Source organism: Salmo trutta, chromosome 14 (assembly GCF_901001165.1).
Source record: "Salmo trutta chromosome 14, fSalTru1.1, whole genome shotgun sequence".
Lineage (NCBI taxonomy): Eukaryota > Metazoa > Chordata > Actinopteri > Salmoniformes > Salmonidae > Salmo > Salmo trutta.
In genome coordinates this window covers 62946844-62973337 of record NC_042970.1, presented here as the reverse complement: position 1 = coordinate 62973337, position 26494 = coordinate 62946844, and the positions used below count along the sequence as shown (strand labels likewise).

General features: G+C 41.9%; 1 protein-coding gene and 2 long non-coding RNA genes across 3 annotated transcripts; 2 read left to right on the top strand and 1 right to left on the bottom strand.

Moving 5' to 3' along the window:
- Positions 1-2288: 2288 nt before the first annotated feature.
- LOC115207123 (uncharacterized) lies at positions 2289-3551 on the bottom strand. The gene is made up of 2 exons (XR_003880922.1): positions 3489-3551; positions 2289-3059 (listed from the first exon to the last, which is right to left on the bottom strand). It is a non-coding gene; the product is annotated as an uncharacterized LOC115207123 (long non-coding RNA).
- LOC115207124 (uncharacterized) lies at positions 2842-6748 on the top strand. Its single transcript, XR_003880923.1, has 2 exons — positions 2842-3019; positions 6300-6748. It is a non-coding gene; the product is annotated as an uncharacterized LOC115207124 (long non-coding RNA).
- A 1793-nt stretch (positions 6749-8541) lies between these two features.
- On the top strand, positions 8542-25863 carry LOC115208587 (RAC-gamma serine/threonine-protein kinase). The gene is made up of 14 exons (XM_029776760.1): positions 8542-8811; positions 11227-11593; positions 14856-14981; positions 16827-16938; positions 17328-17475; positions 17619-17750; positions 18325-18390; positions 18703-18771; positions 19213-19335; positions 19545-19673; positions 20634-20848; positions 23217-23304; positions 23643-23745; positions 24053-25863. The coding sequence occupies exons 2-14, from the start codon at positions 11548-11550 to the stop codon at positions 24136-24138; spliced, it is 1443 nt and encodes a 480-aa protein (XP_029632620.1). The 5' UTR covers positions 8542-8811; positions 11227-11547; the 3' UTR covers positions 24139-25863.
- The last annotated feature ends 631 nt before the right edge of the window (positions 25864-26494 follow it).

The window sequence follows — 26494 nt, the reverse complement described above, 5'->3', positions numbered from 1 at the left end:
TACCCAAGAAAGCCATTGGTCAACTGCAAAACATATAGGATGTTGCAGCGCAGGTACTGACCAAGACCAGACAGAGAGCACACATTACACCTGGTTTAAAAAGTCTCTGCACTGGCTGCCTGTGAGTTTTTATAATTCATTTTAAGATTATTCTTTTGGTTTTGAAATCAATCCACGATTGTGCACCCCAATACATGCCAGACATGCCAGTTATGTACCCAGTAGGTCCTTCAGGTCCTCTGATACTGGCCTTTTAACTATCCCAAAGCCTAGGACCAAGAGGCATGGAGAGGCAGACTTTAGTTACTATGCCCCCAGCATCTGGAATAGCCTGCCAGAGAACCTGAGGGGAACGAAACTGTGGACATATTTAAAAAGGATCTTAAAACACATATTTTTGGCTCTGCTTTTCCTTAGGGTGCTTTTTAGTCATTTCGTTTTTTATTGTTATTCTTTAGTTTTCTATCCTCTGATGTTTGTTTGTTTAGTAAATATTTCTGTTTTATTTATATTTATTTCATTTATGTTTTTTTTCCTGTGAAGCAAATTAAGCTGCTTCCATGTCTGAAATGTGCTATATATATTGATTTGATTTGATTTGACTGTTTGCTGAGATTTTTGGATTTAATTACACTTTTTGTGCCAATGGACTTTCATAGAAATATACAGTACCAGTTAAAAGTTTGAAATAACACATATGGAATCATGTAGTAACCAAAAAAGTGTTAAACAAATCAAAATATATTTTAGATTTTAGATTCTTCAAAGTAGCCACCCTTTGCCTTGATGACAGCTTTGCACACTCTTGGCACTTTTTTAGTTACTACATGATTCCATATGTGTTGTGATGTCTTCACCATTATTCAACAATGTAGAAAATAGTCAAAATAAAGAAAAACCCTTGAATGAGGTGTGTCCAAACTTTTGACTGGTACTGTATATATAATAAACACATATATTAGCATTACTTGAGATGAAATGCTTCTACAGTCGTATATATGATTGCAATGCAAGATTTTACAACCAGTCATTCAAACAAAAATGCATGCAATGCAACATTTTCATTGGTTACTTTTAATGGATGGAGTTCAGTTTGATTGCCGTGGTGTTGTGAAATGTTCCTCGTCACTCCCTGTCTCCAACTGCTGCATAGGCCCAGGGTGAGAGTACAGGGTAAACTTAGTGTTATCCGGAGCTGAAATAACACATATTAAACACATTATTTCACATATAACAACATATACTTCTTATGCTGTTTTAGGCCTTTGTAAATTATTAGAGTTTAAAGTTAGTAGATTTAAGGGGGGCACCCTCCCCCCTTTTGCCCTCAGAACAGCCTCAATTAGTCGGGGCATGGACTCGCATGGACTCTACAAGGTGTCGAAAGCGTTCTACAGGGATGCTGGCCCATGTTGACTCCAAAACTTCCCACAGTTATATCAAGTTGCCTGGATGTCCCTTGGGTGGTGGACCATTCTTGATACACATGGGAAAAAGTTGAGTGTGAAAACCCCAGCAGCGTTGCAGTTCTTGACCCAAACCGGTGCGCCTGGCACCAACTACCATACCCCATTCAAAGGCACTTAAATCATTTGTCTTGCCCATTCACCCTCTGAATGGCACACATACACAATCCATGTCTCAATTGTCTCGAGGTTTAGAAATCCTTATTTAAATTGTGTCCTGCGAATCATCTACACTGATTGAAGTGGATTTAACAAGTGACAATAATATTTTGTACACTCAGTGTATATTTGACATTTGTATCTAAAAGCCCAATTGCGATATAATGAATAAAAGTTGGCATCTTTATGACATGTTGGCCTTACCCAGGCCTCCTTTAAGACTCCATTATGGTTGTATGTGCACAAAGCAAACATTGGTGACATATGAAGCTTTATCACTTGCTCTGCAAATTTGAACATAATATACTCTATGGGCATATCAAAGTTCCTCAGTGGCATCTCTGCTAGTTTTAAATAATGGCTCATTTTATACAGAGAAATTGGAGTAGCAGGCAATGTAACCAATCACAGCCCTACTTTAACTAGTATCATTACACATCCTGCAAATCACCAGCAGGGGGCGACCATTTTGAAAAGCATTTTCACATTCAGTCTGTTGGTAATGCTACAAATTGAATCATAACTCCAAAAGTAGCAGAGATCCCACTCTGGAACTTTGCTATGGCCGTAGAGTATATTACGTTCAACAATATATATATAAAAAATATTTTTTGTAAAAATGTTTTCAATATTCATGTTTACATTTGTCAATAGTCAGAAATGAATGTGACACATGTTTTATTGAAATCCAAATACTACTCATAATACAGAGCAAGCGGTAAAGCGTCATGACATATTTGTTTTGTAACTCACAGATTAAGCATTATGGAGTCTTATTAAGGAGGCCTGGCAGGCTGTTCATTATTTCTCAGTTATGCTTTTAGATACAAATGTCAAATATGTCAACAATCCTTCCTCCAAACATTTCGTGAAAACTCCCCAAATCGTGTTTTTTTTTGCCCTGGTTTCGTGAGGAATCACTCAATACCAGGGGTACCAGGGATATTTGATTTAACCGAACTGGAAGTCCAGTTGTGTTGAATTTAGGCAATCACTGAACTGATCAATTAGCTCAGTTGGTCCGGTGTGGTGCCTTGTTGGAACAAAATCCAGGAACAGGGTTGCCTACCCCTGCGTTACACTCTTCGGATGTATTAAAGGAGCAGATCAATAGATGAAAAGAGAGATGGTAGTGAAGTAGCTCTGGTCCAGGGCGTTACATGTGGCTTTCTGATTCTGAGCTTTTGTCAATCATCAGCAAACCGCAAGTAACACTCTGGACCAGAGCTAGGAGTGAATCAGCACAGACGGTAGAGGTGGGACTGCAGGCCAAACTCCTCTTGGTAAGCCGTCTCTGGGGCACATTGAGAGGCGCTGGTGCTCTGGCGTAGAACGTCCAGGGCGTGGAATGTCTGGAGGTCAAAACTCCTCGGGTAGTCTTCATAGTGTTCACGGTAAGGCCCCGGAGAGTAATCCAAGGATGCGAACCTCACTCTGCGAGGTAAAAACAGTTGTTACAGAATGGAATAGCGTAACAGAGTTCAACAGTGTTTTGAATAAGACATCTCTCTAGTTGCTTTACACATAACCATATACAGTGCCTTCAGAAAGTATTCACACAAACAAATGTGTTACAGCCTGAATTTAAAATGGATTAAATTGATATTTTGGGTGTGTTTGTAAATTCAATCTAGAGTGCACTCGTAAATTCAGAGGGTTGTCAGATTGTATGTTAGTAAATTCAGAGCGTTTCGCTCTCGGAGGGTTCCCGAGCGCACAGTGGACGGTCTAACGGAGGAGTAGGGTTGGTCCGAGCGTTCCGACCACACCACGGCACCCAAGCTAACTTTCTAACGTTGGCTACCTTTGTAGCTACTTCCAGACACAAATGAGAGAACACCTCACTCTGACCATTTCACTCACCCTAGCAAAGCTAGTTAGGCTGTTTTCATTTTATCCTGAGCATTGGTGACGGTAACTGCTGCTGGCAACAACTTAATTACACTTTTTTTGCCGACGTGTACTAACACAGGCCATATTCAACGGGTGTTGAGCGTTCGTAAATGTATCAGTTATTCTGCACTCTGGCACACTTAGACAAGAGTCCTCTGAAATCGGAATAGATAGCCAGAGTGAATTTACTAACGCACCGCTTGTGTCACTGGCCTACACACAATACCAAAGTGAAATTGTTTTCCCAAAGTTTTACAAATTAATAAAAAACTGGAAAGTCTTGAGTCAATAAGTATTCAACCCATTTGATATGGCAAGCCTAAATAAATTCAGGAGTAAAAATGTGATTAAGATGTTACATAATATGCTGCATGGACTCACTCTGTGTGCAATACTAGTGTTTAACATAATTTTTTAATGACTACCTCATCTCTGTACCCCACACATACAATTATCTGTGGGGTCCCCTCAGTCAAGCAATGAATTTCAAACACAGATTAAACAAAGGCCAAGGAGATTTTCCAATGCCTCGCAAAGAAGGGCACCTATTGGTAGATTGGTAAAAAAAAAAAGAAAAAAAGCTGACATTAAATATCCCTTTGAGCATGGTGAGGTTATTAATTACGCTTCAGATGGTGTATCAATACACCCAGTCACTACAACTATACAGGCATCCTTCCCATCTCAGTTGCCGGAGAGGAAGGAAACCACTCAGGGATTTCCCCATGAGGCCAATGGTGACTTTTAAAACAGTTACAGAGTTTAATGGCTGTGATAGAAGAAAACTGAGGATGGATCAACAGCATTGCAGTTACTCCACAGTACTAACCTAAATGACAGAGTGAAAAGAAGGAAGCCTGTACAGAATACAAATATTCCAAAACATGCATCCTGTTTGCAATAAGGCAATATAAAATTGAAAAAACATTGGCAAAGAAATTCACTTTTTGTCCTGAATACAAGGCGTTATGTTTGGGGCAAATCCAACACAACACATCACTGAGAACCACTCTTCATATTATCAAGCATGGTGGTGGCTGCATCATGTTATGTGTATGCTTGTCATCAGCAAGGACTTGGGAGTATTTTAGGATAAAAATAAATGGAATAGACTTAAGCACAGGAAAAATCCTAGAGGAAAACCTGGTTCAGTCTGCTTTCCAACAGACACTGGGAGACACATTCACCTTTCAGCAGGACAATAACCTAAAACACAAGGCCAAATATACACTGGAGTTGCTTACCAAGACGACATTGAATATTCCTGAGAGGCCTAGTTACAGTTATGACATAAATCGGCTTTAAAATCTATGGCAAGACTTGAAAATGACTGTCTAGCAATGATCAACAACCAACTTCACAGAGCTTGAAGGATTTAAAAAATAATAATGTCCAAGTATTGTACAATCCAGGTGTGTAAAACTCTTAGAGACATACCCAGAAAGGCTCACAGCTGTAATTGCTATCAAAGGTGATTCTACTTATATAAATGAGATGTTTCTGTATTTAATTTTCAATAATTTTGCTAAAAAAAACATGTTTTCACTTTGTCATTGTGTGAAGATGGATGAGAAAAATATATATCTGTAATCCATTTTGAATTCAGGCTGTAACACAACAAAATGTGGAATAAGTCAAAGGGTATGAATACTTTCTGAAGGCACTGTAGATCCTATACATTCAAGTTGCTTGCCACAGTATATACTGTATGTAGTAGGATACATTACTTGTACAGTTTATTATGTAGCTACACAGTCGAGAACAAATCAAAACATATGAACACACAAATGAACACAATAGAACCCTTCAGTCTCAAATGATACAGTGTCTGGATTTCAATCAAATATTTAACGGAAATCTTTACACGGTGTCTTTGTTTAAAAACCTAACCCCGAGCCCACACACTTGTTATTCTGAAAAGTGATAAATGCATATCTGTGAGGAGAGTCTACCTGGTAGTAGGCTAGCTGTAGATGTCCATAGAGTACCACTACCCACTAACAGTCTGTGTTAATAGTCCTGTCCCAAATGGCACCCTTTTCTCTTATTGGGCCCTGGTCAAAAGTAGTGCACTATGTAGGGAATAGGGTGCCTTTTGGGCCGCAACCTAAAAGAGCTACTGAAAGAGCTACTACGTAAATACCGCAGTGTGATTTGTTGACTGCATGATTCTACCTGTGATCCTGAGAGTGAACAACGTGGATTCTACCCAGCTGACCAGGGTACAGACCTCGCACATCCTTCCCCTGACGTGGTACTCTGCAATTACAATGACAAGAGTTTATTTCAAAGTTAGAGTAAAAGTAAGAATTACTAAGAGCAGAGTTAAGGTCAAAGACCATATTCATACATGCAAATCGGATGCATAGGCCTACATATTGCATGTAAGGTAGCAAGTTAAGGTCAATGTCAGCATGTGCACAACTCCAGATATTCAGCTCAAGACTCAACAGGGAAGAAACCTCTGAACTAAATACAGTGCGGTAGCAAGCAGCATCAGCACACAGTAGGTGTTTTCAAGTGGACATAACTTCCTCATAACTACAGTATCATAGTGAGAGTTAGTTACTACTTCCTTCACACACTTCCATGCAGGTACCCTTGTGAACAGCTTTTAAAAAAAACCTACTTGTTAGAAGTTGCATCAAATATTGAATGTAAATTAAAATGAATATAAATATTGTTTCTACATCTCAAAGCAATTCAGCTTATTGCTGCCAGTTGTACAATGTCTTGTAGAAAAACAGTAAGACCTTTCTTTCTCTCTTTCTCTCACCTCAGTGTTGCTTCGGGTTGTCTTTTAAATGAGCCAGAGTCCCGTCTTTCCTGGTACTCCTTGAACTCATGCAGTCTCAGAGCCGCCCCTGATCCGGCCATCCTGGAGGCTTCAGCTGCAGAAAATATGCTACATTGTGTTGCCTGTCTACCACCCTCAACCCTGCTATCCAAGAGATGTTGTTTCAGCATAAGGACAGTAGCTATAGCGCTTGATTGTATTCACTAAAATCAGCTACTAGGCATTTTAGAACTTTGGCTACAACTCTTGAATCAATACAATTCTAAACACAGTCAATGGAATTTTGAAACCATCAGTAAGAAGTAGATGGTCAAAATGGAGAGAAAAAACAAGGTTTTCTTTATTGACTGGAAAACAAATATTAATTTTTCACAACCGTTTTAACATAATCCGAATGAATCTAAATGTATATGTTCAATACAGGTTAGGTCTCTATCAACTGGTTATGTTTAATACTGGTTAGGCCTCTATTAATTTGAATTCCCTCCTATTAAACAGTATCAGTCTTACCTGTGGCTTTAGGGTTCAGAGAGAGAGAGGAGATGTGCTGCTCACTCTGTTGTGTTCACATCAGAGCCCTCAGTCCTCTCTCTCCATATAGCAATGACTATGTCCCAAATGGCATCCTATTCCCTATAAAGTGCTTTTGACCAAGGTCCATAGGGCTCTGGTCAAAAGTAGTGTGCTTAGTAGTGTGCTTTATAGGGAATAGGGTGCCATTTGGATGCAACCCATACATACTAGCTAATGACTTGGCAGGGGACCCACATCCTGCTATAGTTACCAGGAGAGAGAAACCCAACCCTTCCATCTCTACAGCAAACCAATGGAACTCAGCAAACTGACACTGGGAGAAAGGGTCAACTCATTCACCACTTTAATCAAGAGGTTTCAGGGAAACCAATACAACTCGTAACCTACAAGTAATTGGATGAAAACTAATCTAGGCTGGTCTGCGTCCAAACTGGCACCCAATTCCCTATATACTGTAGTGCTATATACAACTATCTTTCTGTATTTTATTCATTATAGTCCACTGTTAATACAGACGCAAAATGTTTTGCATGTCGGCTGTCAAAATGTCAAGATATTGGACTTTCAAGAAGCAGTGTCACTTGCCACATGATCATGATGATGCGTTTTGCATCAAATGAAAGCAACACTTGTAATGAAAAGCGCTATATGAATATATATATATATATTTTATTATATGACTGTATAGGGATTATGGGTTCTGGTCAAAATGTGTGTACCGTATGGGAATAGGATGCCTTTTCAGACAGACACTTGGCAGCTGTGTTGCATCAAAAAGTTGTATGGTTGACAATCTGAATGGCGACATTGAGCAAATTAATCAAGTTGTTCAGGGTGACCATGACAACCTGCACTAATTTAAGCAGGATTAACCATGCCTTCACAATTAAACGCGTTATGGTTAGGGTAGTGTAGTTAGTAGGCTATGGGGTGCTCAGTTGGGGGTGAGAGGGTTCTCTCGTGTTGGATTCCTTCAGTTTTCCTTTAATAACACTAGAGGGTGGTGTTTCTCTCAAAACATCACCTCTGCTCTATACAAATAGCCGACTCTTAAGTCAATACTGTACATTTTTTATTTGGGTGGAGGCACCACACCCTAAGTGCCAAATAAAAAAGTTTTGCTAATCTTACAATGTTGGTAGAATGAAAACACACCCATAGTCCAACATCACTGCTACCCTACATCAGATATGATCACACAATGGCATATTATTTTCCCAACATGGGATGGAGAGGAATATATATATATTTTTTATAGTTCAAATTGTACCAAAATACAACAACCTATTTGAATGGATGTGTTGCAGGTTCTTGTGATCTTGCTGTACCAGGAGCTGCATGTGTGTTCCTTGTCATGCTCCCATGAAGTAGGCTAGACTGGTATGAGAATATTTAAACAAAGCCCCTATTCAGATAGTGAAAGAGACGACCTGAATAATAGGATTCCAAATGGATTAATTTGAAATAACAAATCCCTAATGTTTTATCCACAATAATCACAAATTCATCTCGCTGGTTTGAACACTGTCGAATGTCTAAATGCCTTACCATTGCCATGACCAAGTGTAAACCTATACTGGATTGCATCTGATCATGCAAACATACAAGCCAAGGGGGAGAGGGACCAACAAAAGCCGGGGACCAACAAAAGCGAATGAATGCCGTGAGGAGAGGGAAGTCGTCCGAAATCTGGCTACATGTGACGTCACGAGATTTCCTTAGAACAAGCGACAGCTGCTGAAGCTAGTCGCAGAGCCGGGGAGGACTATCGCCGCAATTTCTGTCTACAAAGTATTATTTTCGGGCATTATAATTGGCCGCAGCATCAGCAGCAATGGATAGATCACGGTCCTCATTCTATTTTTATCACTGACTGACTGTTCTTTCCAAATATTTTGCTGCGTTGGAAGCACGCAAGCGCTCGAAGGGGGGTGTCCCTAGCTATCATTATTCGACTGCCAGGTAAAATATGTCAATGTAATAAATACTCATTATAAAAAAATTAAGCAGAAAGGGTTTAAGAAGCCCTGGGTTTGGGGTTCATTATTCTGGGGCCTGTGGAAGCATATTTTTAACGTAATATGGGTGGGAACAACCGTTAGCCTGTAGCGGGCTAGCTAGCATGAATGCACGTCATTTGCAAGTTTGGGATGTGATGCTGCTGGGATGCTGCAACGGGAGGGCTTGGGCATTCTCAAGCGCGAGCTATAATGATGGGGTGGTGTTGCTGTCTGGCTTCGGCCCAGTCTTTGCGCCTAAACAAATTGTCTTTATTAAAACATAAAGCCACATGTTTCTATGGCCAATGTGTATATATATCTAAAAAAAAACGCTAACGACCTAGGAATAAATGTAGGAAGTCGTAAAAAAGGCAAAACGTCAAGAGGAGACTGTCAGCTAGCTGCCAGCTAACGTTTGCTACGTTCGTTAGCCTCGTTCAGTGGCTAGCTAGCTCGGTTTTCAAATTCTTCCCCCAATCACTTGACATTTTATCCGTTTGATGGGCACGTGAACATTGTTTAAAAATCACCCTTTACCCAGTAATGATTTTGTGCCTCTTATTATTGTTGTATAATTAAGTGTGTAACGTTATGGCAGGCGGATGTTATTATGTAAGAGCAAATGACACCACACGCCCTTGAAACAAAAGCTGTTGTTTCAATATTTGCTTATTTCTATGTGGTGCAAGGCCTATCCATGTCTTGTACATTGGTGGCAGAGACGATTATTGCGGAAAAGGTTTGCACATGTGACTTGTAATGGCTTCTAAAATGGAAAGTCTGGTCATGTCAGCCATTGTTTTTGTTGTCATTGGATTGATATCATTTATTTTTCATCCCAGAGCCAGGTCTTTCACATCAGTCGGCTGCTTTTGACAGGCCTCCAATCTCTGACAACAAAACACTGTGCAGTTTTCTCCTAGTACAGTAGTAGTGCTTCACTTTGAACAAAAATAAACTCATGGGTTGTCACAGGCAATTTGGCCTCTATTTTGGCACCTTGTATCACTGGTTACTCTCCACAAAGGACATGAATTGGACCACAGAAGCGGTTTCTGAACTTGAATATGATTGTGTACCCAGAATGAAATCCTTTTGTAGACTAAGCCTACATAATGCTTTGTACATGCTGGCTGCTTTTCCTATTGATCTCCTATTGGGATTTAGAGTGATTGACTGAGGTCCGTGCTAATGTTGTCATCGTTGTAGCCAATAGCCATCATACTTAGTCACATCTAAATATACGCAGTGAAAAGTAACTAAAGATAAATGCTTTTAGAGACATCAGACTGGCTAGGTTGGGATTCAAGTTATATACAGTACCAGTCAAAAGTTTGGACACACCTACTCATTTCAGGGTTTTTCTTTATTTTTACTATTTTCTACATTGTAGAATAATAGTGTTGACATCAAAACTACGAAATAACACATATGGAATCATGTAGTAACCCAAAAAAGTGTTAAACAAATCAAAATAGATGTTATATTTGAGATTCTTCAAATAGCCACCCTTTGCCCTGATGACAGCTTTGCACACTCTTGGCATTCTCTCAACCAGCTTCATGAGGAATGCTTTTCCAACACTCTTGAAGGAGTTCCCACATATGCTGAGCACTTGTTTGCTGCTTTTCCTTCACTCTGCTGTCCAACTCATCCCAAACCATCTCAATTGCGTTGAGGTCGGGTGGTTGTGATAGTTTTTTTTAGACCAGAGGAAAGGTTCCTCCTACTGGCCCTCCAACACCACTTCCAGCAGCGTCTGGGCTCCCATCCAGGGACCAAACCTGCCTAGCATCAGAGTTACGCCAGAAGTGGGATGCAGGGTGGTATGCTGCTGCTAGATCGAGGCTATTTGGTTCTTTCATTGCCATCAAAGCGCATATGTCGCTCAATCAAACAAAGTCTATGTAGAGTCCTCAAGGCACACATTATCTAACAGTGTAGTAGATACTCAAAACATCTAAGTTCAAAAGCGGCAAAGCCTTGCGTGGACCTTATACGCGGCTCTGACCTTGCCTCTGATGTTGTTTGTGTACATCCTAATAGACAATTTAGAATAATCCATTGGAACCAGAATAGACACAAGGTGGCCGTAAAGGATGTGTACCTTTAAGAAAATCTGATCAATGGCGCTGCATAAGCAGTTTTAGGCCCGCCAAAGAGCAGGGAAAGAGAGGAAAGGGGACAAATCTGCCGGTGGGCAGGGAGGGGACGGGACGGGAAGCGCATTCTGGGTCTTAACAATGACTCCAGTTCTCACATAAGTGTTTGTAAAGGAACGAGAGGGGGGCGGAGATGTAGTGTGTGTGTGTGTGTGTGGAGAGCGATCCATGGACCTTTTTTTCCTCCCCTTTCTCTCTCCCCTGCTTCCTTCCAGGCTGAGTCACCGCTGGAGTGCCTTGAGAGAGAGCGAAGGAAGACGTGGAGAACTAGTGAAAGAGAGGTAGTGTGAGAGACGATTAGGGGAGTAAAGACAGAGTGAGAGGAAAACAGGAGTAGAGGGGAGGTAGTGAGAAGAAAGGAGAAGAAAAAGAGAGAGCCAAGGGAGTTGGGGAAAAGACGGAGAGAGACAACACACACAAAGACAGAGTGAGGAGAGTGGGTGTGTGTCTGAGGAAGAGACAGCAAGGTCAGGACTGCTGACCCCCCCCACCCCCCTGGGTCTGAGCACTGGGCTGACGGTCAAGGCGAAGCCACTATGAGCGACCAAAACGTTGTCAAGGAAGGCTGGGTTCAGAAGAGAGGTGAGTCGATTGATTGATTTGATGATCGGTGATGTTTACAGTATTTGAGTATATATCACATCAAGAAAACAAACACCCCTTTTCAAACACCCCCGGTCCCCACATACCTGTATATACATAAACATGGAAACAAACAGGGAAAGGAATAAATGGAATATTGTATTATTATAACCAGGGGTTGGAACCAAAATCATTTTCCAATCGTTTCGTTCTGAACAGGACCATTATTTTTTCGTTCCGTTCCACTGTTCCGACCAGCAAAATAAAGTTCTGAACCAGTTTGAAACAAAAAAGTACTGTTCCTTTTTAACCTCCCTGGGCAACACCTAGTCAACAGCCAGTGGAATCGCGTGGCACGAAATACAAATGCCTCATAAATGCCATAACTTCAATTTCTCAAACATATGACTATTTTACACCATTTTAAAGACAAGACTCTCGTTAATCTAACCACACTGTCCGATTTCAAAAAGGCTTTACAGCGAAAGCAAAACATTAGATTATGTCAGGAGAGCACCCTGCCAAAAATAATCACACAGCCATTTTTAAAGCAAGCATATATGTCACAAAAACCAAAACCACAGCTAAATGCAGCACTAACCTTTGATGACCTTCATCAGATGACACTCCTAGGACATTATGTTATACAATACATGCATGTTTTGTTCAATCAAGTTCATATTTATATCAAAACCCAGCTTTTTACATTAGCATGTGATGTTCAGAACTAGCATACCCACCGCAAACTTCCGGTGAATTTACTTAATTACTCACGATTAACGTTCACAAAATACAAAACAATTATTTTAAGAATTATAGATACAGAACTCCTTTATGCAATCGCGGTGTCAGATTTTTAAAATAGCTTTTCGGTGAAAGCACATTTTGCAATATTCTGAGTAGATAGCCCGGCCATCACGGCTAGCTAATTTGACACCCACCAAGTTTGGCCCTCGCCAAACTCAGATTTACTATAAGAAAAATTGGATTACCTTTGCTGTTCTTCGTCAGAATGCACTCCCAGGACTTCTACTTCAACAACAAATGTTGTTTTGGTTCGAAATAATCCATAGTTATTATCCAAATAGCTCCGTTTTGTTTGTTCGTGCGTTCAGGTCAGTATCCGAAGGGTGACGTGCGAGCGCATTTCGTGACAAAAATTCAAAATATTCCATTACCGTACTTAGAAGCATGTCAAACGCTGTTTAAAATCAATTTTTCTGCTATTTTTCTCATAAAATAGTGATAATATTCCAACCGGGCCACGTTGTATTCATTCAAAGAGAGAAAGAAAAACATGGAGAATTCACATGAACGCGCATCTCCAGTGTCACTGTTCTCAGCCTGACCACTCACAAAATCTCCTGCTGTTTTTCGCCCAGAGACTGGAGAGACGTCATTCCACTTTCTGGCGCCTTCTGAGAGCCAATGGAAGCCTTAGAAAATGTCACGTTACAGCAGAGATGCTGTATATTCGATAGAGATGTCGCAGAAGGAGAACAAATTGTCAGACAGGGCACTTCCTGTATGGAATCTTCTCAGGTTTTGGCCAGCCATATGAGTTCTGTTATACTCACAGACACCATTCAAACAGTTTTAGAAACTTTAGAGTGGTTTCTATCCAAATCTACTAATTATATGCATATTCTCGTTTCTGGGCAAGAGTAGTAACCAGTTTAAATCGGGTACGTTTTTTATCCGGCCGTGCTAATACTGCCCCCTAGCCCCAACAGGTTAAACCTCTGAAAACATTTTTAAAAATTAAATTTTGTTCAACATTAAATTACTTCACCAATCAGTGTGGATAGAGCAGGGCGCGAGATGCGACTGAAATTTTGCAGGCGAGAGAAGATGGAGGAGGCTTGTCTTGAAGCGCAGGGCATCTTGTTATGACATGCATTATCTGAATTAGGCCCACAGAATTATACCTACGGAGAAGCGGCTTCTGTCGAGGAACTTTGAATGTCTTTGAACTTCCGAGAGTTGGCTTAACGTTGTACTAAAGCTAAGGTTAGCTAGCTAACAAACGTGTGTGTGCAGAGCTGCACTCGAATTAAAAACATGTCTTAACGTTGTTGTAGTTAGTAAATCCAATGTGAAACGTGATAACTATAGTATCGTTGTGATAACTATAGTATCCTTAACTAGCATTGAAAAAGTGAATCCATTCTTCTCTAATTAAAATTGTCTCCCTAATTTCTGAATCACACTTGTAACGTCATCAGTAGCCTATGCTTCGGAGGGGCAGGTAGCCTACACACACTGGCAAAGATTTCCAGCTGGCAGGTAGACACGGGAATATGTTTCTGAGTGATGGAGTAAGGGCTTTGCATAGGCGGTTTATTGCCATTTTTATGGGACCAGAAAAAAATGCCCGGAAGGTAAAATAACATTATTAACTGATTCCCGTGATTTTAATATATCGGTTCAGTTCCAGAACGGTTTAGATCACTTTAGTTTCATTTTGCTATTTTCCGGTTTTCGGTTCTGTTGCCTGAACCGGTTCCAACCCCTGGCTTATAGCTAGTATGCACAGCATGTGGTATGGAGGATTTTAAGCTGTGTTGACTGGTTGAACACATGGATTGTGTGTGCGTGCAGTGTGTGTCTATATATTGTTTAGCCTCAGGCTGTGACACTGCCACAGACAAATTTGAGCTCTTGGAGGATGGCTTAACTCCCCAGTTCCTTCCTTTCAGAGCCCAGGAGCCACTGAATTGTTTCAGGCACTTTTGTGCTTGTACAAAATCCAGTTACAGTCTTCTAAACACTGAAGGGTAGCTAGTGGTTTAGAGTTAAACTAGTAGCAAACAATCAGTTTTATACTTGTATTTTTGCACACTATGTCACTTGTGGTAAAAAGAAAAAGAAAGTTCAATGATACCATATAGCCTATTGGCAAAATGGAGCTCTTCTACAACATGGTCCTCATGGACATCTTGCAAGCAAACACCAGCATGGACCCTCATCTATTAATTAATGATGTATTAAACTGCTTGAACCATAATGAATCGTGCCATACTGTTAAATGAAAATGCACTTAATTAAAGCCGTACATAGGGGTACATCCCAGATGGCATCACATTCCCTTTATAATACATTACTTTTGTCCAGGGCCCATAGCCCTGGCACTATAAAGGAAAGATGACCATTTAGGATGCAGCAAAGGTCTGACCGCTGCAGCCAGCCAGTCAGTCAGTAACTATAAAAGCTGATAAGCTACGTTTCCAGTATGAACCAATCCCTGCTGGACTTGTTGCAGGTGAGTACATAAAGAACTGGAGGCCGCGTTACTTCCTGCTGAAGACCGACGGATCCTTCATCGGCTACAAAGACAAACCCCAGGACGCAGACCTGGCCTATCCCCTCAATAACTTCTCTGTAGCAAGTAGGTCCTCCTCACCTTCGTCAGTCTCCATTTTCGACCATTTGTGGGCGGTTTCTCAGACACCGATTAAACCTAGTCCTGGACTAAAAAGCAAGCTCAATGGAGAATCTCCATAGAAAATGATTGTCCAGGACTAGGTTTAATCTGTCCCGGGAAACCGCCCCTTGGTGTGTTGGGTGTATTGTATTACAATATACAGTGCCTTTGGAAAGTATTCAGACCCCTTGACTTTTTCAACATTTTATTCTAAAATTGATTAAATAAATAAAAAATCCTACACACAATATCCCATAATGACAAAGCGAAATAGGTTGTTCAAAATTTTTGCAAATGTATTAAAAATAGGTCCCACAGTTGACAGTGCATGTCAGATCAAAAACTAAGCCATGAGGTCGGAGGAATTGTCTGTAGAGCTCCGAGACAGGATTGTGTCGAGGCACAGATCTGGGGAAGGGTACCAACGCATTTCTGCAGCATTGAAGGTCCCCAAGAACATAGTGCACTCCCATCATTCTTAAATGGAAGAAGTTTGGAACCACCGAGACTCTTCCTAGAGCTGGCCGCCTGGCCAAACTGATCGATCGGGGGAGAAGGGCCTTGGTCAGGGATGTGATCAAGAACCTGATGGTCACTGTGACAGAGCGCAAGTTCCTCTGTGGAGATGGTTGTCCTTCTGGAAGGTTCTCCCATCTCTGCAGCACTCCACCAATCAGGCCTTTATGGTGGAGTGGCCAGACCGAAGCCACTCCTCGGTAAAAGGCACACGACAGCCCGCTTAGTTTTCCAAAAGGCACATAAAGACTCTGTCCATGAGAAACAAGATTCTCTGGTCTGATGAAACCAAGATTGAACTCTTTGGCCTGAATACCAAGCGTCACGTCTGGAATAAACCTGGCACCATCCCTACGGTGAAGCATGGTGGTGGCAGCATCATGCTGTGGGGATGTTTTTCAGCGGCAGAGACTGGGTGACTAGTCAGGAATCAGGATCAAAGGAAAGATGAACGGAGCAAAGTACAGATAGATCCTTGATGATAAACCTGCTCAGGACCTCAGACTGGGGCAAAGGTTCAACTTGCAACAGGACAACGACCCTAAGCACACAGCCAAGACAACGCAGGAGTGACTTCGGGACAAGTCTCTGAATGTCCTTGAGTGGCCCAGCCAGAGCCTGGACTTGAACCCGATCAAACATCTCTGGAGAGACCTGTAAATAGCTGTGCAGCAACGCTCTCCATCCAACCTGACACCAACCTGACAGAGCTTGAGAGCATCTGCAGAGAAGAATGGGAGAAAATTCCCAAATAGAGGTGTGCCAAGCTTGTATACCCAAGAAGACTCGAGGCTGTAATTGCTGCCAAAAATGGTCTGAATACTTATGTAAATGTGATATTTTTAATAAATTAGCAAAAATGTATAACCTGTTTTTGCTTTGTCATTATGGAGTATTGTGTGTAGATTGATGAGGGGAAAAAACTAATACATTTTATAATACGGCTGTAATGTAACAATGTGGAACAAGTCAAGGGGTCTGAATACTTTCCAAAGGCACCTTACAACATTTGACATTTTTCATAATTTAAAATATCAATGAATGTTCCCATGTTAGGCAGTGTGCACTCCCTAGAGCCAATGTGTCCCTGTCAAACGTTCAGAGCTAAAGTAGTGCTACTTGAATATAGTACAACACTGTTGCCACAGTTAGAAACAGTAGTGAGTTACAAATGTTTATTCTGTGACGCTCGTGATGCTTTGTCATTTTATTTTTTACCTTCTATCTCTCTCTCCTTCTTCCCTCTCCTTCCCGACACACCCTCTGTCTCTCCCTCTTTCTCCCTCTCCTCAGAATGTCAGCTGATGAAGACAGAGCGGCCCAAGCCCAACACATTCATCATCCGCTGTTTGCAGTGGACCACGGTTATTGAGAGGACATTCCATGTGGACACGCCCGATGAGAGGTGTCACCCTCTCTCTCACTCCCTCCTCTCTCTCTCCTCTTCCTCTACTTCCTCTATTACTGCCTTGCCTCCTATTTCACTTTTAGGGAAAAACGCCATTGGAAAATGAAGTGAAATACCTTAACACTGTTTAGATGCTGCTAAAACGTGTTAATCTAAACATAAAACTTCCACAGCAGCAGTTGCATGTTTTGACGTAACTAGTTTTAGCAAACCACGGGAGCATCCAGACAGAATGGGGGTATGTCTCTAGATTTCTCCATGGCATTTGTTTTGTACCCTGCACTTTTCTAAATGTGTGCTTTCCTCAGCATATATATATATATCTCACACACACACACACACGATATAGCAGTGTATTAAAGTGAGCTGCTGTTGGTTGGTTCCAGGGATGAGTGGGCCGAGGCCATCCAGATGGTGGCTGACTCCCTGGCCAAGCAGGAGGAGGAGGGCAGCCTGTGCAGCCCCACGTCGCAGATCGAGAACGAGGTCAACGAGGAGGAGATGGACACCTCCACCAGCCAACACAAACGGAAGGTGAGCCACCCTGGGGACTGAGCACAGGTCATACATTGGTAGATAGGCACATAAACACCAACTAAGATTGTCCCTCTCATCTCAATGAAGGCTTCTCCTCTTCTCTTTTCTCCTCTACTTTCATCTTCTCTCCTCTCTGACAGACAATGAATGACTTTGACTATCTGAAACTACTGGGCAAAGGCACTTTTGGGAAAGTCATTCTGGTGAAGGAGAAGGCGAGCGGAACGTATTACGCCATGAAGATCCTGAAGAAGGAAGTCATCATCGCCAAGGTACTGGCTGGTGTAAAGCAGTTTAATCTCAACCTTTTTCATACTAGGGATCAAATCAAATTGTATTAGTCACATGCGCCGAATACAACAGGTGTAGGTAGACCTTACAGTGAAATGCTTACTTACAAGCCCTTAACCAACAATGCAGTTTTAAGGGAAATGCGTGTTAAGTAAAAAATAAAAGTAACAAATAATTAGAGCAGCAGTAAAATAACAGTATCGAGGCTATATACAGGGGGTACCGGTACAGAGTCAATATGCAGGGGCACTGACTATTCAGTCGAGGTAATGTGTACATGTACATCTGCAAACTCTGTTTTTTCCTGCTTGGAAGTACATTTAAACTTGTGCTATAGAACTGACTAAATGAGTGTCTGGGACCATCCCACAGACTGGAGGTCGAGAAACACTGGTTGAAAGAACTGAGCCCTGTTGGAATGGATGCAGATATGGCCATTTGGCGCCTTGTACCTTCTACATCCTAACATTCTTTCTCTCCCGTTCTCTATTGCTCTCTTTCCTTCTCTCTCTCTACCCCCGTTTCTGGATTTTCCTCTCTTTCCTTGTAACGCAGGACGAAGTTGCTCACACCCTCACAGAAAGCAGAGTGTTAAAAAACACCCGGCATCCATTCCTAACCGTGAGTATTGTTTAGCAAAGACTTAAAGGCAAACTTTATACTGTAAGCCTGTATTATTCACTTGGAGGCCATGTCTCAAAATGGCACCCATATGGCTCTGATCAAAAGTAGTGCACTATATAGGGAATAGGGTGCCACTTGGGATGTATCCACAGACTCAGTCAAAAGCAAAGTCTTGATTGAATAAACATTTCAGCTGTTCTACTGTTGCATGTGTCATTAGATATGAATTCATGGGATAAATGAACATCTGTTTGTGTGGATGTAAAGAAACAAAATAACAACGATGGTGCAACTCTTGTTTTTCTCCAGTCTCTGAAGTACTCCTTTCAGACCAAGGACCGGTTGTGCTTCGTCATGGAGTATGTAAACGGAGGAGAGGTAAGAGATGCCTGTGCTACCTGAGATACCTTTGGAAGATGAGCACTTAATTTTTTCTTTTTTTTTCCAGACACTGTGTTGATGAGGATTCCCTGAGACTGTTGCACCTTCCTCTTCCACAATGTAGAATTCTTTCCAGGAGCCGAAATTATTATTTCCAGGGACCGTCTCAGATTAGGAATGCTGATCTAGGATCAAGTCCCCCTCCTATTCATTCTGATTTTAAAAGGCAAAACTGATCTTAGATCAGCACTCCTACTCTGAGACGATGTGTGAATACTGGCCCAGGACATCTTTTTTAGAGAGCTATTAGTGAATGGAACTATACCTTTATATGCAGATGTGTAAATATATATTTGAATTTAACATAACTTTAAATAATTGTAGGTTTTGATACGCGTTTTTACCATTTATTTCTTTCTTTCCCGATTTTCCCCGCAGCTGTTTTTCCATTTGTCAAGAGAGCGAGTGTTCTCTGAGGACCGCACGCGATTCTACGGAGCTGAGATCGTCTCCGCTTTAGACTACCTTCACTCTGCCAAGATAGTGTACCGCGATCTGAAGGTACATGCATTCATATGGACAGTCATCTCTATATCTATCATAACACCATGTGTAGACTTCTCTTAGAGACGAATCCTTACTTCCAATCCTAACTAAGTCCAATGGGAGACTAAGTGAGGATTTGACTTAAAACGAGCATGCTGCTGAGAATGGATATATTATTGGGACGTATATTCAACATATAACATGGTATTTATGCTCATTGGCAGCTGGAGAACTTGATGCTGGATAAAGACGGGCACGTCAAGATCACGGACTTCGGCCTCTGCAAAGAGGGAATCACAGACGCGGCCACCATGAAGACCTTCTGCGGCACGCCGGAGTACCTGGCTCCAGAGGTCAGAGCTCACACTGATGTACACTACACTACCCAAAATGCCATGTTGTGAGATATATCCAGGTTTTCTTATGGGAGGAAATATTCTAGGTGTCTAATATATACTAACTCCATACTAATACTGAGTAAAGCGGGGATCGATTAGCAAGAGACAAAAGCCATTGCATGGAAACGAGTGAGGTGGAGAGAAGAACGGTATGAATGCTGTATGCTCCCAAGGGGGCTCCAGTGGTGGACGCCTTATGCTCCCAAGGGGGCTCCAGTGGTGGACGCCCTATGCTCCCAAGGGGGCTCCAGTGGTGGACGCCCTATGCTCCCAAGGGGGCTCCAGTGGTGGACGCCCTATGCTCCCAAGGGGGCTCCAGTGGTGGACGCCCTATGCTCCCAAGGGGGCTCCAGTGGTGGACGCCCTATGCTCCCAAGGGGGCCCCAGTGGTGGACGCCCTATGCTCCCAAGGGGGCCCCAGTGGTGGACGCCCTATGCTCCCAAGGGGGCCCCAGTGGTGGACGCCCTATGCTCCCAAGGGGGCCCCAGTGGTGGACGCCCTATGCTCCCAAGGGGGCCCCAGTGGTGGACGCCCTATGCTCCCAAGGGGGCCCCAGTGGTGGACACCCATTGCTCCCAAGGGGGCCAAGAGGATAAAGTCAAGTCACATACTAATAAAATCAAATGTTATTGGTCACGTACACCTATTTTTCACCTGTTATCGCAGGTGCAGCGAAATGCTTGTGTTCCTAGCTCCATCCGTACCTAACAATACACAGAAATCCCCAAAATAAAAAGAGAAAATATCAGAACGAGCAATGTCAGTCTGAAATATATATGTATATTGTGGTGTGTATAGACATTTTGGACAATATATATGCAGAAGTTATATAGGATGAGCCTTGACTAGAGTACAGGTTATACATATGAAGTGTGTAAAACGTACTGTATTATGTCATGATGTCCCTATGCTAGGTGCTGGAGGACAATGATTACGGCCGGGCGGTGGACTGGTGGGGTCTGGGCGTGGTCATGTACGAGATGATGTGCGGCCGGCTGCCCTTCTACAACCAGGACCACGAGAAGCTGTTTGAGCTGATCCTCATGGAGGAGATCAAGTTTCCGCGCACGCTCTCCTCCGACTCCAAGTCTCTGCTCTCCGGCCTGCTCATCAAGGACCCCAACAAACGGTAGACAGACAGACAGACAGACAGACAGACAGACAGACAGACAGACAGACAGACAGACAGACAGAGCGTTGCATGCATGCACTGAAGCAAGAGAGATGTACACAGTAGAGGTCGACCGAATATGATTTTTCAACACCGATACCGATTATTGGAGGACCAAAAAAAGCAGATGCCGATTAATCGGACAATTTTTATTATTATTTCTTTTTTTAATATTTTTGTATTTTTTTGTTGTTGTATTTTTTATTTTATTTGTAATAATGACAATTGCAACAATACTGAATGAACACTTATTTTAAGTTAATATAATACATCAAAATCAATTTAGCCTCAAATAAATAATGAAACATGTTCAATTGGGTTTAATAATGCAAAAACAAAGTGTTGGAGAAGAAAGTTAAAGTGCAATATGTGCCATGTAAGAAAGCTAACGTTTAAGAACAATAGAAAGCTGGTGGTTCCTTTTAACATGAGTCTTCAATATTCCCAGGTAAGACGTTTTAGGTTGTAGTTATTATAGGAATTATAGGACTATTTCTCTCTAAACGATTTGTATTTCATATACCTTTGACTATTGGATGTTCTTATAGGCACTTTAGTATTGCCAGTGTAACAGTATAGCTTCCGTCCCTCTCCTCGCTCCTACCTGGACTCGAACCAGGAACACATCGACAACAGCCACCCTCGAAGCAGCGTTACCCATGCAGAGCAAGGGGAACAACTACTCCAAGTCTCAGAGCGAGTGACGTTTGAAACGTTATTAGCGCGCACCCCGCTAACTAGCTAGCCATTTCACATTGGTTACACCAGCCTAATCTTGGGAGTTGATAGGCTTGAAGTCATAAACAGCGCAAAGCTTGAAGCATTGCGACGAGCTGCTGGCAAAACGCACGAAAGTGCTGTTTGAATGAATGCTTACGAGCCTGCTGGTGCCTACCACCGCTCAGTCAGACTGCTCTATCAAATCATAGACTTAATTATAATATAATAAACACACAGAAATACGAGCCTTAGGTCATTAATATGGTCGAATCCAGAAAGTATCATCTCGAAAACAAAACGTTTTTTCTTTCAGTGAAATACGGAACCGTTCCGTATTTTATCTAACGGGTGGCATCCCTAAGTCTAAATATTCCTGTTACATTGCACAACCTTCAATGTTATGTCATAATTCCGCAAAATTCTGGCAAATTAGTTCGCAACGAGCCAGGCGGCCCAGCTTGTTGCATATACCCTGACTCTGCATGCCAATGAACGCAAGAGAAGTGACATAATTTCACCTGGTTAATATTGCCTGCTAACCTGGATTTCTTTTAGCTAAATATGCAGGTTTAAAAATATATACTTGTGTATTGATTTTAAGAAAGACATTGATGTTTATGGTTAGGTACACGTTGGAGCAATGACAGTCCTTTTTCGCGAATGCGCACCGCATCGATTATATGCAACGCAGGACAGGCTAGATAAACTAGTAATATCATCAACCATGTGTAGTTAACTAGTGATTATGATTGATTGATTGTTTTTTATAAGATAAGTTTAATGCTAGCTAGCAACTTACCTTGCCTTCTTATTGCATTCGCGTAACAGGCAGGCTCCTCGTGGAGTGCAATGTAAAGCAGGTGGTTAGAGCGTTGGACTAGTTAACCGTAAGGTTGCAAGATTGAACACCCGAGCTGACAAGGTACAAATCTGTCGTTCTGCCCCTGAACAAGGCAGTTAACCCACCGTTCCTAGGCCTTCATTGAAAATAAGAATGTGTTCTTAACTGACTTGCCTAGTTAAATAAAGGTGTAAAAAAAAAACGGCAAATCGGTGTCCAAAAATACCGATTACAGATTATGAAATCGGCCCTAATTAATCGGCCATTCTGATTAATCGGTTGACCTCTAGTACACAGACAGACAAACACACACATCAAGGCTCCAGTGGGGGATTATACGAAGATGGGTCAGTGATCAGCCAACAATCTCTGCCAAATAGTTTTGACACAACACATTTCCTACTTCATAACAGATCAACTTGAAATGGGTTATTGACTCATGCTAACCAACCCTCAACTGTAACTTCCCATAATTTAGTCTTTTTGTACAGGAGTTACTGGCTCACACTGATCCTGCTATATGAAATACTACCTCACCGCAATTTGTTTTCATTTGTTTATCGCTCTTCTACAAAGCCGTTTGTCACTCAAAAGCTTGAAAAAGCTTGAGAGGCAGCTAGGTTAGTGGAAAACCCAAGGGAGAACATTCTCTCATTCACCACATGATGCTATTGCAGGATTTGCACCTAGCTCATGTTCTTGTCTTGTTTCACGACAGGATTTCTAGAAAGTGTTCACATTTGTATGTTTCTTTATTTCCGACAGACTTGGTGGCGGTCCAGACGACGCAAAGGAGATCATGCGCCACAGTTTCTTTGTGGCGGTAGACTGGCAAGACGTCTACGACAAAAAGGTGAGTCTTCTTCACTTGACCAGTTCTGTGCCCTCCCACCGACTTTTGAACAAATTCAGAGTATTCCATGCAGGTCAAAATGACTAGTGTTTTTCCAGTCAAATATGCAAATATTGACATGTCACACACGAGGCACGGACATCAGTGTGTCACTGTGGTCCTGTGTGGCTCAGTTGATTAAGCATGATGTCAAGATCTTTGGTTTGATTCCTGCTAAGGCCACCGATACCAAAATGTATGCACGCACTAATGTCAGTGGCTTTGGATAAAAGCGTCTGCTAAATGGCATATCAATTATATATTACATGTGACAACGGTGTCCCCTCCCTCTCCCCTAGTTGGTCCCCCCCTTCATGCCCCAGGTGTCCTCAGAGACGGACACCCGGTATTTCGATGAGGAGTTCACGGCACAGACGATCACCATCACTCCCCCGGAAAAATGTAAGTGTCCGTCGGATCCCTCAGCATGGGTTGAATAGGGGTTTTCTGCCATAGACTCCAACGCAAACGGACAGGTCCATTCGTGGCATATTACCCTATGATACACAGCAATTACTATTTGAAAGGATGATTAGTCTGTTGAATTGTTGGGTGTTATTTAGTGATTATTCTAAGATAAAACTGTTACTCAAGTGCATCTAAGTAATGAAACTTAATTGCAGGTTATAACACCCTTAACTTAATTAAGTTTGTTATTGAGCCCAGACTTACCTGTCCTTCTCCCCCTCCCATTTCTCTCTTTCTGCAGACGATGAAGACGGGATGGGCGAGGGTGACAGCGAACGGAGGCCTCATTTCCCACAATTCTCGTATTCAGCCAGCGGACGGGAGTGAAGGTCATTGCCAGTCAGCCAGTATCGCCCCCCCCGCCGCGCGGCCGTTTCGAGGAAAACACGTAGCCATTTTAGGAAAAGTCTCCCCTCTTTTCTCCTTCTCTGTATTCGAGTGCAGACTGGGAGAAGTCGTCTTTTTAGGGACTATAAAAGGGGTTTTGCACAGTGGGATAGACTCAAGCTGGTCTCTCCACAAAAAAAAAAGTATCTTACATTTTCAACGCTATATACTGCAGAAGGCAATGTTTTTGTTATGTATTTTTATCCGTCAGTATTAGGTTGTCGACCTGTTACGTTCTTTGTCCGTTTTTTATTTTATTTTCAACTTTTTTGCACTTGGTTTGGAAGAGCCGTTCTAGGGAACAAAACCAAAAATGTTGCCTTACGTGTGCAGATGTTTCGTATCATACAGACAGGGTTTGGGTCGGGGGGCTCGTTGTTCATTGAAACTATTATTTTTCTCATATACAATGCCATGGCGGCGCACATTCTCCAATCCCATGGCAACGAGAATCACTGTCTACTAAAAACAACAAAAAAGACAGAACTGACGGAGTTTCTTTCATTCCAATTTCATTGTCAGTGTTATTTCTTTTCATCCTTTTTGACCTTTTCATTTTCAGCCAGAGATTTCTACTTGGTTATTGTTTGACAGAAACACTAAACTGCCAGATACTGCACGGTTCACTCAGGCAACACAGAGCACAACCGCATTCAACTCAGCTACCAGTTTAGTTTTACACACCCATCAGGGAAAAGCTACTATGAATATACAAGCCTTTTTTGCATCTTTTTCCACAGTCATTTGATTAATAACTTATTTTCATAGCTATAGAAAAAATAGTGGTATGGATGTTTACACAAGGAATGTGGCTTATACAGGTTCACCTTGTGCTGTCATAGCGCACACACGCTCACACATACACTCTAACATCAGAGCCAGCTCTGAGCTCTGCTGATATGGCTTGTGACAGACATTGAGATCTGTAAAAAAAAAAAAAAACATTATCTCCCCATCAATCACACATACCCTTGGTTTTCTTCCCAAATCGACAAGGTGGGCGGAAGGCATCAATAATCACTAACCATGTTGGGCCACAGATCACGTGAAACTGAGCCATGAATATACTTGTGTATGATGATAGGATGAGGACTGTGTGAGAATGGAGAGAGAGAAAAGCAAAGCAGTTCCCCCCCACCTTTTGTGATGTAAATATGCAATGCCTTTTTTTGTTCTTAGTGGCGTCTTGGCCAGACATGAACTTATGTGTGTGACTGTACTTCAAGCTTGCTGACGAGAACCAAGACCGGAGGAAAAGAAAGACTGAGAACTACGTTTTGGGTTAAAACAACGTAAACTACAACGTTAAAGACTGACTGGACGCTACCATTTTGTGGCCGTCATCGTCGCCTCGACCTGTCTGTCCAGAAGAGGTTTCCATGGAGATGAGACCCTTTTTCGCTGTTGGTCGAATGGATTGACACCCACTGTTTTATTTTTCCCTTTCAAATGGGACCATGGTCAATTCTGCAGTGATATATGGTTACATCAGGTTGTTACCATTCCCCTCTTTTTTTGTTTTGTACCATAGTACTAGTTTTATTTATGTTTGTCATTCTAGGCAGTGTTACCCAGTCTTGTTCAGAGTCAGAAAGGCACCTCTCTTTAAGTCGCTGAAGGATGATATTGTTGGATGCATTACTAAAGTCTGTTTTTTATCCAATTGTTTTTTGATTGTTTGCCTGTTTTGTTTTCTTACCAAAACATTAGGGCAAGAAACCAATAGTGGACTTGCATTGCCGTGGTAGTATTTATTTTGAATTAAATTAAAGAATACATTTCAGGGTTTTTCATGGTGTAAATCTTTTTTTTAATCCCCCTTCTGATATTTCAATGAGTGTGTACCCTTTGGAAAGCAATTCCCTAAACAATGTTCAGCAAGGGTCTCATCCAGGGTCATGTTCATTAGGAACCAAACAACATAAAACAGAGAGGAAGAAACTACTGGCGCATTTCCACTGACAGATTTACCCAAAAGGCTCAGCCTTTTCTTTTTCCATCTACACGGGCCGGTACCCGTCTCTCACTGGGCCCCGGGTACTTTTTTAGCCTGCATTTACATAACAATGGCAAACTCTGAACTTTAACACCTCAAAAAGCACCAGTCTTGAACGATGTAAAGGTCTGTGACTCTGCTCACCACAAGTCTTTAGTGTCACTCTTCTGATGGAGACAGAGCTTACATTAAAGGGATACTTTGGGATTTTGGCAATGAGGCCCTTTATCTACTTTCCCAGAATCACATGAACTCATTGATACCATTTTCTCTCTGTCCGGTATGATGGTAGTTTCACGA